The sequence below is a fragment of the Entelurus aequoreus genome, linkage group LG05, assembly GCF_033978785.1.
Source record: "Entelurus aequoreus isolate RoL-2023_Sb linkage group LG05, RoL_Eaeq_v1.1, whole genome shotgun sequence".
NCBI lineage: Eukaryota > Metazoa > Chordata > Actinopteri > Syngnathiformes > Syngnathidae > Entelurus > Entelurus aequoreus.
Window position 1 is genome coordinate 32,395,999 of NC_084735.1, and position 20,582 is coordinate 32,416,580.

A 20,582-nucleotide genomic window follows, 5' to 3' on the forward strand; every position below is an offset into this window, starting at 1 on the left:
ACTTTTGACTTCGATACACAGACGCCTGTAGAGAACTGGGACAACACAGACTCTTACCAGGATTACTTTGATTTGGATGACAAAGACGCAGACGTGCTACTGTGAGTATGCAGCTTTGGCTTCTAAACATTTGATCACTTGACCGTATGTGCGCAACTTTTTTTTGCGTATGTACGTAACTTTTTTTAAATATATAAGCTTTATGAACCTTGGGTTAGGTGAACGGTCTTTTGGGCTGAGTGATTGTGTGTGTTGATCAGGTGTTTGAATTGTATTGGCGTGTTCTATGGAGCTAGGAGCTAGTACAGGAGCTAGGAGCTAGCATAACAAACACGCAGGTGTTTTTATGCAGGATTAATTTGTGGCATATTAAATATAAGCCTAGTTGTGTTGTGGCTAATAGAGTAAATATATGTCTTGTGTTTATTTACTGTTGTAGTCATTCCCAGCTGAATATCAGGTACCGTGAGTATGCAGCCTTGGCTGCTAAACATTTGATAGCTTGACCGTATGTGCGCGTCAGCGTCACGTACGTAACTTTTTAAAAATATATAAGCTTTATGAACCTTGGGTTAGGTGAACGGTCTTTTGGGCTGAATGATTGTGTGTGTTGATCAGGTGTTTGAATTGTATTGGCGTGTTCTATGGAGCTAGGAGCTAGCAGAGGAGCTAGGAGCTAGCGTAACAAACACGCAGGTGTTTTTATGCAGGATTAATTTGTGGCATATTAAATATAAGCCTGGTTGTGTTGTGGCTAATAGAGTATATATATGTCTTGTGTTTATTTACTGTTGTAGTCATTCCCAGCTGAATATCAGGTACCGTGAGTATGCAGCCTTGGCTGCTAAACATTTGATAGCTTGACCGTATGTGCGCGTCAGCGTCACGTATGTAACTTTTTAAAAATATATAAGCTTTATGAACCTTGGGTTAGGTGAACGGTCTTTTGGGCTGAGTGATTGTGTGTGTTGATCAGGTGTTTGAATTGTATTGGCGTGTTCTATGGAGCTAGGAGCTAGCAGAGGAGCTTGGAGCTAGCGTAACAAACACGCAGGTGTTTTTATGCAGGATTAATTTGTGGCATATTAAATATAAGCCTGGTTGTGTTGTGGCTAATAGAGTATATATATGTCTTGTGTTTATTTACTGTTGTAGTCATTCCCAGCTGAATATCAGGTCACCCCCGGCTCTCACAGCATCTTCCCTATCTGAATAGCTTCAACTCCCCACTAGTCCTTCACTTGCACTTTACTCATCCACAAATCTTTCATCCTCGCTCAAATTAATAGGGAAATTGTCGCTTTCTCGGTCCGAATCTCTCTCACTTCATGCGGCCATCATTGTAAACAATAGGGAACTTTGCGTATATGTTCAACTGACTACGTCACGCTACTTCCGGTAGGGGCAAGCCTTTTTTTTATCAGATACCAAAAGTTGCAATCTTTATCGTCGTTGTTCTATACTAAATCCTTTCAGCAAAAATATGGCAATATCGCGAAATGATCAAGTATGACACATAGAATAGATCTGCTATCCCCGTTTAACTAAAAAAAAATCATTTCAGTAGGCCTTGAAGCTGTGAGTTTACATTTTATTTCGAAGGGTGACCGGATACACGATAGTCTTTTCCGGTTTTGAAAACGGAAGTAATATGTTTGATTTAGATGAATGGATTGTTGTCGTGCAAATTGTGTACTTGCTAAATTAAACATGAACTTTAAAATACGTGCTGCAACCACAGTCGACTGTAAAGACATATCGAGAATGATAATGGTGAGTGTGAATGATCGAGGGTTAGTTCTTTGTTTCTTTAGGTGGGTTTATTGTAGGCAGTTTTCATGAACGTCCACTCAGTGCGGCAACATCACACAACAACAACAGACACGTTTTTGTCCTACCGTAAAGCAAGTCGTCTGCCGTAAACATCAATGTTGTGACACTCTCAAACAGGGCAACACTGCCATCTAGTGTACATGCATATGTGACATCTCCCTTCTTTTCAAGTTATATCAAATAACTGCAAAGTGTATCTTAACAGGTAATAATAGCTCAATTGAAATGAACAATATTACAATTGTGATGCCACATCATTGTCTAATACTTTCAAACCGCAAGTGGGCTATGTAACAGTAAATTCAAATCTGTAAAAATAGGTCTTAGTTGCAAATAACTCAAAGTGTACTTCCTTTGTCGCAATAAAAATGGAAGCAATTACTCTTATCAAAATGTACAGAAGCTACATAACTGTTACACAAATGTTCCGTAAAACATAACTCAATGTGCATTCTCAAAGTAAACAGATGATTGTGTCATCTCTCTTCTTCTTCTTCCCCCCCCAAAGGCCATAGGTGTTTTTTTTGTCTTTTTTCCACCCCATTGTCCAATGTGAAACACCCAAAACACTTCTCTACAAGTCCAGTTTAGCGGCTGGCTTACTGACACGGCCAGACCTGGTCAAAACATGTCCTGGTGTTTGTGTTGGGGTTGTCAGCTCACTTGGATTGGGGCAGCTATCCTCTGTAACGGTGGCACACAGTGATTGAGAAATCATCCCACCACTCTCATTGGTGTGCACAGGTGGGGTAGTCTTTTCCGGCTCGGGGATTGGTTGTGCCCGAAGATGAAGTCTGTTACGCCGCAGCACTGCTCCTCCCTGTGTACTGACGATATAAGATCTCGGAGTAATACTTTCTTTTGAGACAACTGCTGGCGTCTTCCAAGATTTTTCGTTGTCCAGCTTGATGTAGACATTATCTCCCGGCTGTAGAGCAGGAAGATGTCTGGCACCATGACGGCGATTGTAATAGAAGGCTTGTTTAGTCTTCTCTTTAGCATCCTTTTGCTTGACAGTCTTTCTGTTGGGCCATTTAGGTTGCAGATTTTTCTCGAGCGTAGGGAGAGTTGTTCGGATCTTCCTCCCCATCAGCAGTTCTGCTGGGCTAACTCCTGTGGTAGTGCAGGGAGTCGAACGATAGCACATGAGAGCTATCAGTGGATCGTCCTGTCGGAGGATTCTCTTTGCTGTCTGCACTGCTCTTTCTGCATGTCCGTTTCCTTGAGGGTGGTGAGGACTAGACGTAATGTGTCTGAAGTCCAGTTGTCGCGCCACCTCCTGGAATTCCGCACTGGAAAATTGAGGTCCGTTGTCACTCACCACCTCGTCCGGGATACCAAACCTAGCGAAGGTTGCTTTCAGTCTCTGAATAACCTGAGCGCTGGTTGTTGATGGTAGATGCAGGATTTCCAGGTACCGTGAATAGTAATCAGATATCACCAGATAATCGTGCTTGTTGTGTTCGCAAAGGTCAAGAGCTATTCGTTTCCATGGACGGTCTGGCAGGGGTGTGGAGATGAGTGGCTCCTTCTGCTGAGCTCGCTTCTGCTCCTGACAGGTCCTGCACGACTCTACAATGTTCTTAAGTCCTACAGAGAGTCCTGGCCACCAAACCGATGTTTTGGCCCTTTCTCTGCACTTTGTGAGCCCTTGATGTCCATCGTGTATTTTCTGCAAAATATCTGCTCTTAATAACTTTGGAATAACAATTCTGTTTCCTCGTGTGACCAAGCCATCAGCTTCTGATAGTTCATTTTTCACTTTTAGAAAGTCTCTGGCACACGGTGGGACATTAGCAATGTGTTCTGGCCATCCTGACCTGATTAGTTTGATGACTTGTTGCTGTCCTGATGCTCTCCATTCTGGTTGGAGACGCTGGGATGCCCTGCATCACTGTGGCTACGTAGCACGCCACATCATCCTGAGTGTCAGTCTCTCCTTTTGTGTGCGTTTGTGGGCTACGAGACAGGGCATCTGCAACTACAAGAGTTTTCCCTGGCACATATTCTGCTACCGGTTTGTACCTCAGGAGTCTCATCAGTAACCGCTGACATCTTAAGGGAACATTGTCCAGACTTCTATTGTTGACAAGCGGTACTAATGGTTTGTGATCGGTCTCAAGCCTGAACTGATCCAAGCCGCAAACATACTTGTCAAATTTTTCACAGGCCCATACACCAGCCAGACACTCTTTCTCGATCTGGGCGTAACGTGTTTCGGCTTCAGTGAGACGTCTGGAGCAGTAAGCTACTGGCTTCCACTCCTCTCCATGGAGTTGGAGCAGTACGCCCCCCAGGCCATAACTACTGGCGTCGGCAGACACAGCTGTGGGCTTAGCAACATCGTAGAAGGAAAGAACCGGTGCTGTGGTCAGCATCTCCTTAATGTTCTCAAATGCTGCCTGCTGTGTGTGGCTCCAGGTCCAGATGTTCCTGCTTTTCAAAAGCTCATATAATGGTTGACCTATTGTAGATAGGCTAGGAACATACCTCCCCAGGTAGTTCACCATGCCCAGAACTCTTTTAAGCTCCTGGACATTTCTTGGTGGGGCCAGCTGTCGAATGGCCTCAACTTTGTCATGTCGTCTATTTCCGTCTTAAATTGAACTTCGTGACTCACGGACCACTTCTGACACCATGTGAATGATCGAGGGTTAGTTCTTTGTTTCTTTAGGTGGGTTTATTGTAGGCAGTTTTCATGAACGTCCACTCAGTGCGGCAACATCACACAACAACAACAGACACGTTTTTGTCCTACCGTAAAGCAAGTCGTCTGCCGTAAACATCAATGTTGTGACACTCTCAAACAGGGCAACACTGCCATCTAGTGTACATGCATATGTGACAGTGAGTGTGACACATTCGTGGGCAACGTGACAGGAACTGAAGTTTATAAATACAAAACTTAATGTCGACAACTCGTTTCTGACGATGCGACACAAATTGCTCTAAACGAAGTCTGTTTCTATTTAGGAGTTGGCGGTTTATGAAAAGATGCCTGATGAAGTCAAAATATCTCGTGAAGGTAATATTAATTGTTAAAGCCAACACACTGGATTAAACCAGATTTTGATTACTGCAAAGCTGTCAACCAATCAAACCACTGCACGTTCATTGATTGATTGATTGAGACTTTTATTAGTAGGTTGCACAGTGAAGTACATATTCCGTACAATTGACCACTAAATGGTAACACCCGAATAAGTTTTTCAACTTGTTTAAGTCGGGGTCCACTTAAATTGATTCATGATACAGATATATACTATCATATATACTATCATCATAATACAGTCATCACACAAGATAATCACATTGAATTATTTACATTATTTACAATCAGGGGTGTGGAGGGAGGAGAGGTGGGGGGGGGGGATATGGACATCAAGTAGTGGACATAGAGAGAGAGAGAGAGAGAGATCAGAAGGCATAAGAAAAAGAAAAAGTATCTGCATTTGATTGTTTACATTTGATTATTAGCAATCCGGGGAGGGTGTTAGTTTAGGGTTGTAGCTGCCTGGAGGTGAACTTTTATTGCGGTTTTGAAGGAGGATAGAGATGCCCTTTCTTTTATACCTGTTGGGAGCGCATTCCACATTGATGTGGCATAGAAAGAGAATGAGTTAAGACCTTTGTTAGTTCGGAATCTGGGTTTAACGTGGTTAGTGGAGCTCCCCCTGGTGTTGTGGTTATGGCGGTCATTTACGTTAAGGAAGTAGTTTGACATGTACTTCGGTATCAGGGAGGTGTAGCGGATTTTATAGACTAGGCTCAGTGCAAGTTGTTTAACTCTGTCCTCCACCTTGAGCCAGCCCACTTTAGAGAAGTGGGTAGGAGTGGGGTGGAGGTCTAGAAGTAACCTGACTAGCTTGTTCTGAGATGTTTGGAGTTTAGATTTGAGGGTTTTGGAGGTGCTAGGGTACCAGGAGGTGCATGCGTAATCGAAAAAGGGTTGAACGAGAGTTCCCGCCAGAATCCTCAAGGTGCTTTTGTTGACCAGAGAGGAAATTCTGTAGAGAAATCTCGTTCGTTGGTTAACCTTTTTGATTACCTTGGTTGCCATTTTATCGCAGGAAAGGTTAGCCTCTAGAATGGAACCTAGGTAGGTGACCTCATCTTTCAAACTGTTTGAATTCATTACTACACTCTTGTTTAAAACACACAACTATTGGCTCCAAATGTTGTTTTCTAGTATGTTGAGGAAAGGCTCTCATGGCTTTAGTTTTAAAAATACTTTTCAGGTGAATGATCTTCTTTTGTTGTTTCCTTAAGAACTGGAGCGTGATGGCTTCTGCCAGAATCCCTTATTCCAATGTTTTGTTGCTGAAGTACCTGACGAGAATAAACCCAAAGAAGGTAAAAGGTTTCCATCCATGGTAGTTTATATGTATGTTAATCCTAAAATGAAGTTTTCCGTTCCAAAATTAGAGAGGTAAGTCAAACTCTGAGTCAGTTGCCATGGTAACTCGCTTTGAGACACTAACCCTGAGTTTTCCCCTCCTGTCCTGATAAACTGAAGCATTTTGTCAGACATGACGTGACCAATCAGAATTAATTTCTGAAGATTAATATGGAGATAATAATGTTGAGGCCGTGGTTGGTTTGATATAATATCATTATACAATACTGGTAAGAAAACAAAACTTGGTTAGACAATTAAAAAGAAGATTGGTTTGAATAAAACAGTAGCTCTTTTGGTATATGTGATCTATATTAATTACAATAAACAAAATATGAATTCATAGATTATCCTTTTTTCAAGAAGTATATGTTAAAGGCCTACTGAAACCCACTACTACCGACCACGCAGTCTGATAGTTTATATATCAATGATGAAATCTTAACATTATAACACATGCCAATACGGCCGCGTTAACTTATAAAGTGACATTTTAAATTTGCCGCTAAACTTCCGGTTCGAAACGCCTCTGAGGATGACGTATGCGTGTGACGTAGCCCGGCGAACACGGGTATGCCTTCCACATTGAAGCCGATACGAAAAAGCTCTGTTTTCATTTCATAATTCCACAGTATTCTGGACATCTGTGTTCGTGAATCTGTTTCAATCATGTTCATTGCATTATGGAGAAGGAAGCCGAGCAAGCAAAGAAGAAAGTTGTCGGTGCGAAATGGACGTATTTTTCGAACGTAGTCAGCCACAACAGTACACAGCCGGCGCGTCTTTGTTTACATTCCCGAAAGATGCAGTCAAGATGGAAGAACTCGGATAACAGAGACTCTAACCAGGAGGACTTTTGATTTGGATACACAGACGCCTGTTGAGAACTGGGACAACACAGACTCTTACCAGGATTACTTTGATTTGGATGACAAAGACGCAGACGTGCTACTGTGAGTATGCAGCTTTGGCTTTTTTTTGCGTATGTACGTAACTTTTTTAAAATATATAAGCTTTATGAACCTTGGGTTAGGTGAACGGTCTGTTGGGCTGAGTGATTGTGTGTGTTGATCATGTGTTTGAATTGTATTGGCGTGTTCTATGGAGCTAGGAGCTAGCAGAGGAGCTAGGAGCTAGCATAACACGTACCGTACCGTACGTGCGCGTCACGTACGTAACTTTTTAAAAATATATAAGCTTTATGAACCTTGGGTTAGGTGAACGGTCTTTTGGGCTGAGTGATTGTGTGTGTTGATCGGGTGTTTGAATTGTATTGGCGTGTTCTATGGAGCTAGGAGCTAGCAGAGGAGCTAGGAGCTAGCATAACAAGCAAGCAGGTGTTATTATGCAGGATTAATTTGTGGCATATTAAATATAAGCCTGGTTGTGTTGTGGCTAATAGAGTATATATATGTCTTGTGTTTATTTACTGTTGTAGTCATTCCCAGCTGAATATCAGGTACCGTGAGTATGCAGCCTTGGCTGCTAAACATTCGATAACTTGACCGTATGTGCGCGTCACATACGTAACTTTTTAAAAATATATAAGCTTTATGAACCTTGGGTTAGGTAAACGGTCTTTTGGGCTGAGTGATTGTGTGTGTTGATCAGGTGTTTGAATTGTATTGGCGTGTTCTATGGAGCTAGGAGCTAGCAGAGGAGCTAGGAGCTAGCATAACAAACACGCAGGTGTTTTTATGCAGGATTAATTTGTGGCATATTAAATATAAGCCTGGTTGTGTTGTGGCTAATAGAGTATATATATGTCTTGTGTTTATTTACTGTTGTAGTCATTCCCAGCTGAATATCAGGTCACCCCCGGCTCTCACAGCATCTTCCCTATCTGAATAGCTTCAACTCCCCACTAGTCCTTCACTTGCACTTTACTCATCCACAAATCTTTCATCCTCGCTCAAATTAATAGGGAAATTGTCGCTTTCTCGGTCCGAATCTCTCTCACTTCATGCGGCCATCATTGTAAACAATAGGGAACTTTGCGTATATGTTCAACTGACTACGTCACGCTACTTCCGGTAGGTGCAAGCCTTTTTTTTATCAGATACCAAAAGTTGCAATCTTTATCGTCGTTGTTCTATACTAAATCCTTTCAGCAAAAATATGGCAATATCGCGAAATGATCAAGTATGACACATAGAATAGATCTGCTATCCCCGTTTAAATAAAAAAAAATCATTTCAGTAGGCCTTTAATACCTTATAAGATTTAAATAGCGCTTTTTCTCATGACTCAAAGCACATTCCTCATCCCATTATACACGAACTCCACATTCATACACAAACACACACACATATATACATATATATATACGCATAAATACATACATATTTATATATATACATATACTTATATATATATACACATAAATACATATATATACATTTACATATACTTATATATATATATATATATATATATATATATATATATATATATATATATATATATATACATTTACATATATATGTAAATATATGTATATACACATATATTTACATAAATGTATATATATATATATATTATATATGCTATATATATATATATATTTACATAAATGTATATATATATATATATATATATATATATATATATATATATATATATATATATATATATATATATATATATATATATATATATATATATATATACAATCACAAAGTGTTGTTGCGTGTCCAGGGAAGTGCAAACTCACTCACAGAGACAAAAGTGTTTGCACAGGAGGCAAAATCTGTAGGAATTGGGTTTTAACAGACACATCATGTATGCCAGTTTGCTTCTACTCCAATCGAAGATATACATCTTAAAATGAGTAAAATAATCTGCCATTTAATCTTTTGTTGGTAGGTTGTTTTGCCTATTGTAAGTAAATAAATATCAGTTACATTTTCAATAAAGAAATACCATTTACATCTATTTTTAATTATTTTCCTAAATATTTAAAAACATAAATATGACTAAAACAGATTGATATTTGAAATCAAGGTTAGAAAAAGTTGTTTTTCTTATTTTTTACTAAATTTTTGTTCAACCAATTTATCTAAAATCATTTTTTTTATTTTTATTGACTAACAAGATATGTTTTTTTAAATATAGTATAAGACTGCTAATGAGCCATGGCCTCAAAATCCTCTCCCAACATAAGGCTTCAGGAATTAATTATGTTTGGACATCTACTGGTTTATGAAGTAACAGACATGTCATGTCTGACACATAGTTTCAGGTTTAACAGGAGGAAAAAAACTCAAGGTTTGTTTCGGAAAACCTGCCAGCAAGCAGGTTACCAAGGTAACTAACTCTGAATCTGACATACTTGTCTGAATTTCCCACATCTTAGTGTTTACATACTCCGAGTTTTCACTTAACTTGCTTTCTGGAAACCCAGCAGTTGTTTAGTGATAATTTTCTTGTTGAACATGCTTTTATTGTTAGTCTTTTCATGTATCTGCAGGGTTTGCGATAGTTGGATATGCCCTGTACTTTTCCATCTACAGTACATGGACGGGACGGTCCATGCATCTAGAGGATTTATATGTGATGCCACAATTTAGAGGTAAAATGCATTTTTTGGGGGGGAAATATTAACCACACTTAAACAAATGCTGTCCCTCGAGGTAAAATGTATCGCACTGCGTTTTTATTGTACTTCCAGTAGTAGCTTTGTACTTAAAAAGTACAGATACATGTATCTTCTCAAGTTGTAAAAGCACCAGCGACCACAATAACGAGATATTGTTCATTTTTAGTGTACATTTTCTACCTCATCATTTTTTAAATTGATGTCGTTGTCAGGATTTGGCATTGGGAAAGGTTTACTGACCGCAGTCGCTAAGGTAAGATGCATCATAAATTAACATTATAACAGAATTTCAAGTAAACCTGACTTACCTGTAGCATACATCCGATTACAGTAGTTGGGAACCTATTTCACTTTTATAATAATAATGATAACCATTATAGACTTTATTATGTTGTGATATGAATGAAACTGTGAATTTAATTGCATGCTTCATCTAAAGGACTATCATGTCTGTGCAGGTGGCCAAAGAGAAGCAGTGTGCACGCTTGCAGTTGAACGTGCTGGACTGGAACACTCCATCACGAGACTTCTATGCTGCTAAAGGAGCTGAGGATCTCACTGCTAATGAAGGCTGGCACTTGATACGTTTTCAAGGGCAAAACTTAGACGCTCTGGCGATTGAAACCCCAAAGAATTAAAAGGGATTCTTTTTTTGTTGTTGTTTTCAATGTAGCATGTCAGCTCTTTTATTTTTGCTTTATGTGCCATGATTCCTGTAGTGTAATGTGATACTGGAAGAAAAAAAATACTTGTTTTTCTCATCTTTTTAATAACATGTCAAACAATAACTATAGCAGAATACAATTGGTCTATTCAGGAACAGATCATCCCTCTAACAAATGTTATTATATCTGTCCAGCAGAGGGTACACGCACCAAAATAAACTTTCTGGAATGATCTGCACACGTTCATATGCAATAAATGTCTCATAATTATTCCAAAATGTTTTTATTTGTATAGAAAACCACACAAATTACAGAAGTTTATATATATATATATATATATATATATATATATATATATATATATATATATATATATATATATATATATATATATATATATATATATATATATATATATATATATATATATATATATATATATATATATATATATATATATATATATATATATATATATATTATAAGGCAACTATTGCGTATTAAAAATATAAACATCCACAAATACTTATGTCTATTTCTACCATTATCCACTATTATTGCTGAATTAATTATTTTCCTATGTAAGTCTGATAGTGGTTTATAGTATTTCTGAATCAGCTCTTACTCACTCAACTAAGGAAACATTATTCAAATGTTTTCATATTTTGCAAAAATCACGCATGAACGATTGGAATTATTTACATTCACTGATGCAGAGTATTACTGCCTTTAAGACAATGTTGTGTCCACTACTGTGCTGTCATGCTTATTTTGTGCATACAACATACACATTTGAAGATCAAGAATTGACAACAACAAAAAAAAGATTAGGCATGATCATGTCTTTGTTTAAAAATACTTCCCACTGTCAGGTAACTATGTTCAACTCTCCATCCTTCCCAGTTCCCAGTAACATGTCACACATATGCATTCCTTCCATAGTTGGTGTGGGCAGACTGGGACGCCACTGTGGACAGCACGCGTCCTCTAGAGGACGGCTGATATGGATAAGGCCTACGAGAACCCCAGAAACAAGCTGTTGTTAGACGGGTGCACTCTTTCCCAGGTAACATGCTTAATGTGCGGATACATACATTTTCTCGCCAGGCTCTTTAAACCTACACGCACACATCAGACATGCCCCTCCACACATGGCGAGTGTGGCTGAAGACCAGCCGATGTACAAGCCCTCGCCGATTTCATACCTGTCACACAACATTTATTGTAATCGTACATTTCTCGTCATACTTGATTAAGACCTGTCCACTGACTTTGTCCCTGCGTAGAATTGGTCAAAGAACTCCTGGGTGATGTTGGCTGCATACCAAGACACAGCAATCATGGTGCAAAGGCCTTGGGGATTGGGGGGAGAACACAACATGATAACATAAGTTGTCAATTTAAATTCAAATAACACACACAATTGAAATTAATGTTTCTGAAACCCTCTCAGGAGATCGAAAGTGATGGCTATGTATAATTGTAGTGAGATTGTCTGTAGGGACGCAAGACCGTTTTTCATTCAAATCTCTTAGCCTGCTCAGTGGCCTTGTGGTTAGAGTGTCCGCCCTCAGATCGGTAGGTCTAGAGTTCAAACATCGGCCGAGTCATACCAAAGACTATAACAATGGGACCCATTACCTCCCCGCTTGGCACTCAGCATCAAGGGTTGGAATTGGTAGTTAAATCACCAAAATGATTCCCGAGTGCGGCCACCGCTGCTGCCCACTGCTCCCCTCACCTCCCAGGGGGTGGAACAAGGGGTAATTTCACTACACCTAGTGTGTGTGACTATCAGTGGTACTTTAACTTAAATTTAACTTCATTGACTCCGATATAAAGCAATCTACATATAAGTTTTTGCAAAACCTGTTTTTGGGATAATTTTTTTACAAGCAAAGGCCAAAAGCAAAACATGCTGAATTGTTTGTGTTTTGTTTGTGTTTGACAGTTTGATGACTGCTTCATTAATCATTATTATCTTTAAAAAATAGCAAATTGCACTTTGCACTAGTGACAGGACAAAAAGCTGTGACACACTTGTGGAGAAGTTTTCCTGCGTCACTTGCTGTTTTGCATGTAGACCATAAATATACTTACTGGAAAGTGAAACATTATAATATTGCACTTGAGGTTTGAATGCATTGTACCCCACACATTATTAAATGATTAAAAAAGACTTCCAGAAAGCTATCAAATCTATTCTGATTGAGACACATGGAAACATCCATTGAGATGAGGATAGAAGAACCAAAATGCCACTAATTAACTAGCAAAAATCAAAATGCCCATCGTTGTTTCGTAAGTGCAACCATAGCTTGGGGACTACGTGCATCTGCTATGTTTGAAAATGCTGCTGTGACTCATGGACGTTCAAATGTTATCTTTTTTATGGATTTCAATAACATTCACAAGTGTTAGTAAAACGCCATGCGCCCCAATTTTCAAACAGCTCAAAAAAGGCTTGGTGGCAAATTAATAATGAGCCTGCCTTCATTCCAGATTTACGAACTTTTGCCTGATTTACAAGAATACGGATACAACGAATGTGCCTAAGTTCAGGGACGTAGAAAATACCACTTAAGCGCAGAGGGGAGAATAGAGGCCATAGTTCGTTAATGGCCCTACGGTCCAGCTGAAATTGTATGCTTTGAACGTCCCAAGATGTCCAAACGTGGCTACTATATGAGCGATGGCCTTGTATTTTATGCCATGGTGGTACCCTTCTTCTCTTCCACTTACTCAAAGAGACAGCAGGCACATAGTGTGCATTTCAATTAGTTGGTCATTCAGAGTGGCATTACGGTTCTTTTATCCTCATCTCAGAGGATTTTTCCGGGTGTCTTTAATTGAAGCAATCAAAATAAATCTGATACATTTCTAGAAGTCTTTTCATCATTTGATTGTGTGGTATACACTGCATCCAGACTTCAAGCTCAGTATAATGTTTCACTTTAAATGCGGAAGGCCAGATTTGATAGGGAACGCCCACGTCTAATGCTTGTTGCACCCTAAGTGAGCATCTTGAATGAGGACGAGCAGTGACAGAAGTCGAGGGGGAGTATTCGCTGCAATTGCACAGAGTTTTTGATGTGGTCCGCTACGTTATTTATGTGGCCTGCGAAAAACTGAAAGTAATAAAGCACTTAAAAAATAAATTCTTAAATATATGTTACCTTGACTTATGATTTCTGAGGAAATTATCCATCAACTAGTCTTTTACTAAAACATATAATTATCAAAATCAAATGCAAATTGTGTAAATAGTGTATTACACTGTAAGTTTATATTCATATAGATTCACTGTTTCAAGCGGCCTTCTGAGGGCCATTTGACACCCCCTGATATATTGTATCTTCTGCTACAATTAATGATGAATAAAGAAGATGTACCCAATCAGGAACAATATCTGATAGTGGTTGGTATTGCCTTTGAAAGTATTTATTTTAAGTACACAAATGTTTTCACAATCGCAGATGTTAAATTAGGATTGTTGTTTTCTTTTTAAATCTCATTAATTTGATGTAAGTGTTGTTATATCCATCTCAGTGGCCTAGTGGTTAGAGTGTCCGCCCTGAGATCGGTAGGTTGGAGTTCAAATCCCAGCCGAGTCATACCAAAGACTATAAAAATGGGACCCATTACCTCCCTGCTTGGCACTCAGCATCAAGGGTTGGAGTTGGGGGTTAAATCACCAAAATGATTCCCGGGCGCGGCGCCGCTGCTGCCCACTGCTCCCCAAGGGGATGGGTCAAATGCAGAGGACAAATTTCACCACATCTAGTGTGTGTGTGACAATCATTGGTACTTTAATCTTAATCTTAATTATATACATACAACTGACACGAGTGTATTCTCTGTGTTGGCCTTTTCAATTTGCTTTGACATTTGATAAGAAGAGGCTTTTTGTGTATGAGCGGGTAAAGATAACCCTTTGAACTGGTCATCCATTACCAGATAGCTTGTCTTCTGTATACAGAGATTAGACGAGCTGACATGCCAGCTTTCTAGGTGTTGCAGTGGGTAAGAATCAGGATTGATTCATTGGTGCTTTGGTATGACCAACAATTTAGATGTAAGTAATTATTCTACACCATGTTACCTCTGCAAAGGAGGCAATGTTTTTACCAACATAGGCCTACTCTGTTTGTCTGCAAGTTAAAGTTAAAGTACCAGTGATTGTCACACACACTAGGTGTGGTGAAATTACTCTCTGCATTTGACCCATTCCCTTGTTCCACCCCCTGAGAGATGAGGGGAGCAGTGAGCAGCAGCGGTGGCCGCACTCGGGAATCACTTTGGTGATTTAACCCCCAATTCTAACCCTTGATGCTGAGTGCCAAGCAGGAAGGCAATGGGTCCCATTTTTTTAGCCGTTGGTATGACTCGGCCGGGGTTTGAACTCACGACCTACCACTCTCAGGGCGGACACGCTAACCACAAGGCCACTGAGCAGGAGGTGGTAGATCACGCAAATCCCACTCAACCCATCCATCCATTTTCTACCGCTTGTCCCTTTTGGGTTCGCGGGGGGTGCTGGAGCCTATCTCAGCTGCATTCGAGGGGAAGGCGGGGTACACCCTGGACAAGTCGCCACCTCATCGCAGGGCCAACACAGATAGACAGACAACATTCACACTCACATTCACACACTAGGGCCAATTTAGTGTTGCCAATCAACCTATTCCCAGGTGCATGTCTTTGGAGGTGGGAGGAAGCCAGAGTACCCGGAGGGAACCCACCCTGTCACAGGGAGAACATGCAAAAACTCCACTCCCGGGATTGAACTCAGGACTACTCAGGACCTTCGTATTGTGAGGCACATGCACTAACCCCTGTGCCACCGTGCTATTTCCACCAATCCTAGTGAAAGGGCGGGTCAAGAAAAAACACATTGCAGAGTGTGTGGATTCAGAAGACTAGATCATATTTTGTATAATTTGCATTGTTTTTGATGACATACTTCAGGACTATGTTTAAAGTGGGATTTATTGTGTTCCAAATAACAATTGTTTTGTCCTGGCATAAATATGTTCTTCTACTTCCATTACATGTCATGTACTATACCTCTATCCCTGTTTTTACCTTGTAGTAAGAAGAACACTCCTCCAATAGCAGCGATCCTGCCCTTCAGAACATAGTTTTCTCCTCCTATTTTGGAGCATTGCATTCCCACAATGGTTCCCACCAGCCCAAATGTCCCAAACACGATGGAAGCGATCATCAGTGCTCGAGAGGCTTGTAGGTACCCTGCGCACAGACATAGAGGTACAATGATTAGTACTATTCTAGCGTTTAAAACAGGACTGTGCTTTGTTTGTGATGGTGGCTTTATGTACAGTATGTGCACATATGCATGTGCTTTTTATTTTACACGGATACCACGGGAGACAAAAAGTGGGCAAAAAAACATGAAAAACTAGTTTAGAAATACTTATTTTTGTGTTTTTGGATGTCACAAACCAGACAGATCCGGCTGTGAGTACTTTTAGATCCGCTTGTTAAAGAGTGATTAATGTTTTTCATGCCAAAGTCACTACATTTGTCACTAATTGCTTATTTAAAGAACATAATCTAGGACCTCGTTCACACTGCAGGTCAATTCCATTTTTTTTTGCCTACATGTGACCTGCAGCAAATTTTTTAATGTGAATGTGAAAAGCGCAATTTAGAATTTTTTATATCCGACCCAAGCCTCTTTCGCTTGTGGATATAAATCGGATATGTATGCGATGCGACTGCAGTGTGAACGCTCCCCACTCATTCATCTGACCAGAACGTCATCAAAAAGCGATAAACGTCATAATTCTTCGCCAAAATAGGCGGTGACAAAATAAATAGTTGACAAATGAGCAGAAAACAGGTGAAAATAATATTTTTTAGGAACTCACATTAATGTTCCATCACTCATGTCTCTGAGTCTTCGTAGCAGACATGAAAGTAAAACTTCCCACAAACTGCCAGAGTCTAAATACTTGCCCTCTTCCTTTTTAATCTTCCATGAGCAGTTCAGAAAATGTTGACTATAATAGCACAAAATCCTTGAAATTGTCACTTATGTGCCAAGACTGAGACTGACTAGAATTAAAGCCACGTTTACTGTAAACACTACAACACGTGTGACGTCATGTCTGCATGCGGGTCAAATTGAGTTCCATTAGACCGCTTTTTTTTTTAGTAATGTAAACAACTACATTAATAGATCAGATTTGACAAAAAAAAAAGTGAATTAAATATCCGACCCTGCAGTGTGAACATAGCCTAGGTGGTCTGAATACTCCTGCTTATAACCTTGCAACACTGAAATTATCATGAAATTATCAGAAATTATCATGTAGAAAGCTGAAACGCAAATGGCGTGCGACTAAACTTGAGGTTTTCCATCAAGCATGGTGTGATAGTTTAATAACTTATAAACGCATGCTTACCTCAGCTAAAGCTAAATATTACTCAAATCTCATCCACCTCAACAAAAATGATCCTAAATTTTTGTTTAGTACAGTAGCATCGCTAACCCAACAAGGGACTCCTCCCAGTAGCTCCACCCACTCAGCAGATGACTTTATGAATTTCTTTAATAAGAAAATTGAAGTCATTAGAAAAGAGATTAAAGACAATGCATCTCAGCTACAACTGGGTTCTATTAACACAGATACGACTGTATATGCGACGTACACTGCCCTCCAAAATAGTTTCTCTCTCTTTGATGAAATAACATTGGAGGAATTGTTAAAATGTGTAAATGGGACAAAACAAACAACATGTTTACTTGACCCAATTCCTGGGAAACTTATCAAGGAGCTTTTTGTATTATTAGGTCCATCAGTGTTAAATATTATAAACTTATCACTTTCCTCTGGCACTGTTCCCCTAGCATTCAAAAAAGCGGTTATTCATCCTCTACTCAAAAGACCTAACCTCGATCCTGACCTCATGGTAAACTACCGGCCGGTGTCCCACCTTCCGTTTATCTCGAAAATCCTCGAAAAAATTGTTGCACAGCAGCTAAATGAACACTTAGCGTCTAACAATCTCTGTGAACCTTTTCAATCCGGTTTCAGGGCAAATCACTCTACGGAGACAGCCCTCGCAAAAATGACTAATGATCTATTGCTAACGATGGATTCTGATGCTTCATCTATGTTGCTGCTTCTTGATCTTAGCGCCGCTTTCGATACTGTTGATCATAATATTTTATTAGAGCGTATCAAAACGCGTATTGGGATGTCAGACTTAGCCTTGTCTTGGTTTAACTCTTATCTTACTGACAGGATGCAGTGTGTCTCCCATAACAATGTGACCTCGGACTATGTTAAGGTAACGTGCGGAGTTCCCCAGGGTTCGGTTCTTGGCCCTGCACTCTTTAGTATTTACATGCTGCCGCTGGGTGACATCATACGCAAATACGGTGTTAGCTTTCACTGTTATGCTGATGACACTCAACTCTACATGCCCCTAAAGCTGACCAACACGCCGGATTGTAGTCAGCTGGAGGCGTGTTTTAATGAAATTAAACAATGGATGTCCGCTAACTTTTTGCAACTCAACGCTAAGAAAACGGAAATGCTGATTATCGGTCCTGCTCAACACCGACATCTATTTAATAATACCACCTTAACATTTGACAACCAAACAATTACACAAGGCGACTCGGTAAAGAATCTGGGTATTATCTTCGACCCAACTCTCTCGTTTGAGTCACACATTAAGAGCGTTACTAAAACGGCCTTCTTTCATCTCCGTAATATCGCTAAAATTCGTTCCATTTTGTCCACAAGCGATGCTGAGATCATTATCCATGCGTTCGTTACATCTCGTCTCGATTACTGTAACGTTTTATTTTCGGGCCTCCCTATGTCTAGCATTAAAAGATTACAGATGGTACAAAATGCGGCTGCTAGACTTTTGACAAAAACAAGAAAGTTTGATCATATTACGCCTATACTGGCTCACTTGCACTGGCTTCCTGTGCACCTAAGATGTGACTTTAAGGTTTTACTACTTACGTATAAAATACTACACGGTCAAGCTCCTGCCTATCTTGCCGATTGTATTGTACCATATGTCCCGGCAAGAAATCTGCGTTCAAAGAACTCCGGCTTATTAGTGATTCGGAGAGCCCAAAAAAAGTCTGCGGGCTATAGAGCGTTTACTATTCGGGCTCCAATACTATGGAATGCCCTCCCGGCAAAAGTTAGAGATGCTACCTCAGTAGAAGCATTTAAGTCTCATCTTAAAACTCATTTGTATACTCTAGCCTTTAAATAGACTCCCTTTTTAGACCAGTTGATCTGCCGTTTCTTTTCTTTTCTTTTCTACTCTGCTCCCAACCCGGGGTGGACCGCTAGCCTGTCCATCGGATGGGGACATCTCTACGCTGCTGACCCGTCTCTGCTCGGGATGGTTCCTGCTGGCCCCACTATGGACTGGACTTTCGCTGATGTGTTGGACTTTCACAATATTATGTCAGACCCACTCGACATCCATTGCTTTCGGTCTCCCCTAGAGGGGGGGTTACCCACATATGCGGTCCTCTCCAAGGTTTCTCATAGTCATTCACATTGACGTCCCACTGGGGTGAGTTTTCCTTGCCCGTATGTGGGCTCTGTACCGAGGATGTCGTTGTGGCTTGTACAGCCCTTTGAGACACTTGTGATTTAGGGCTATATAAATAAACATTGATTGATTGATTGATTGAACACTGATCCCCACACTACATCTTCTTATTCTCTGGCAGACCAGGTGCTTATTAGAGGTGTGTTAAGAAGAGGTGTGTTAAGAAGCAGAGGTATGATGCCAACCACTGTACAGAGTAGGAGCATTCAGAGACGTTCCCATCATAATATGTTTATTAGCAAACGGCGAACAGGTAGCGGTCCAAGTTTATTTTGAATGTATGGGACATACTGTCTTAAAACACTATTAAATATTGCTGTCCATAGAAACTGCATGATGACATCCAATTATAGGACTCCGCATATTTCATTTTAATGTTTAGGTTACATGCTGTAAATATAACCTTTAAAATACTTTGGCATTGCTGTGTGAATGGAGCGATTGTCTCATACCATTTTTTGTTTTGCCTTAGCATTTGATGGAGTGCTCCACTCTCTTTGCATTGACACAATGAGTCATTTGCTTTTGTACAGTGCGGTACATTGTGTATCATAACAAAGTTGCAACATAGACTCGAGCCCCCTACAGGCTCATGACTGGTTGTCATTCTAATGCTGTAAATACAAAAAAAGAGAAATAATTGTTTTTTTCAACAACATTTCCCATCTCATAAAAACAATATTGTCCTGTATCCACATGCTTTACAGTTTGTGAGGCCAATAAACTAACACATTTTCAAATTGGATGAATGTCTGTGGTGCTCGCTTTACTGCGGTTGTTCCTGGTTACAGTCTTTCATCTCATTATATTTTATACAACCGGCTTTTATTACCTGCTGTTTAACAAAGAGCATCACCTCTAAAATGTGACTGAGTCCCGTTTTTAAAGACAGTTATAAACAATCAAACCACTGTTGAATGCAGTTAATATAGTAATAGTTTTTTTGTACAGTTACTTGCCACAAAATAAATAGTTTTCCATGCCAGTAGGAATAGATCCAACCCAGACAACAAGAGTTTTCCCTCAGTCGGCTACATACCGCTTAGTGCGAGCAACGATGGAAAATCGCGGCAGTTGTGAACCCCTGTTGAGTCGGTGGCGCAGGACATCCAGAGATTCTCATAGATGGTCGACGTGGTGATAACGTTACCGTCCACTGTGGACACTCTCCAGTATCGATTCGGAAGTGCTATCCCAACCATGAGCCATCCCAGAAAGCCCAGGAAGAAAGCTAAAGCTTCCACTATTGGATCCATAATTCCTTAAATTCTATTGAGTTTGGTCAAGCACCTGTGAAGGTTTCCGGAAAGAAAATGTTGACTAGACTATCTTCAAGCCCAAACCAGTGGATTTGTTTGTGTGATAGACTCAGATTTCCCAGCAACCCTTGAGCCAGGATGCTACAGAAACCTACAAATTAATGATTAATTCCAAACAGCCTGCTTATGATTTCCCCTATTATTCTTACATGTCT

At 40.0% G+C, this 20,582-nt stretch overlaps 2 protein-coding genes across 2 annotated transcripts; one reads left to right on the forward strand and one right to left on the reverse strand.

Annotated features, from left to right (window-relative positions):
• Positions 1–1,613: 1,613 nt before the first annotated feature.
• Positions 1,614–10,737, forward strand: LOC133650504 (thialysine N-epsilon-acetyltransferase-like). The gene is made up of 6 exons (XM_062047822.1): positions 1,614–1,773; positions 4,807–4,858; positions 6,103–6,186; positions 9,699–9,800; positions 10,040–10,080; positions 10,286–10,737. Exons 1-6 carry the CDS (start codon positions 1,669–1,671, stop codon positions 10,463–10,465), a joined length of 564 nt encoding a protein of 187 aa, XP_061903806.1. The 5' UTR covers positions 1,614–1,668; the 3' UTR covers positions 10,466–10,737.
• A 672-nt stretch (positions 10,738–11,409) lies between these two features.
• Positions 11,410–20,364, reverse strand: LOC133650503 (claudin-15-like). Its single transcript, XM_062047821.1, has 5 exons — positions 20,148–20,364; positions 15,578–15,742; positions 11,764–11,845; positions 11,587–11,697; positions 11,410–11,506 (listed from the first exon to the last, which is right to left on the reverse strand). Exons 1-5 carry the CDS (start codon positions 20,362–20,364, stop codon positions 11,410–11,412), a joined length of 672 nt encoding a protein of 223 aa, XP_061903805.1.
• Positions 20,365–20,582: the final 218 nt, after the last annotated feature.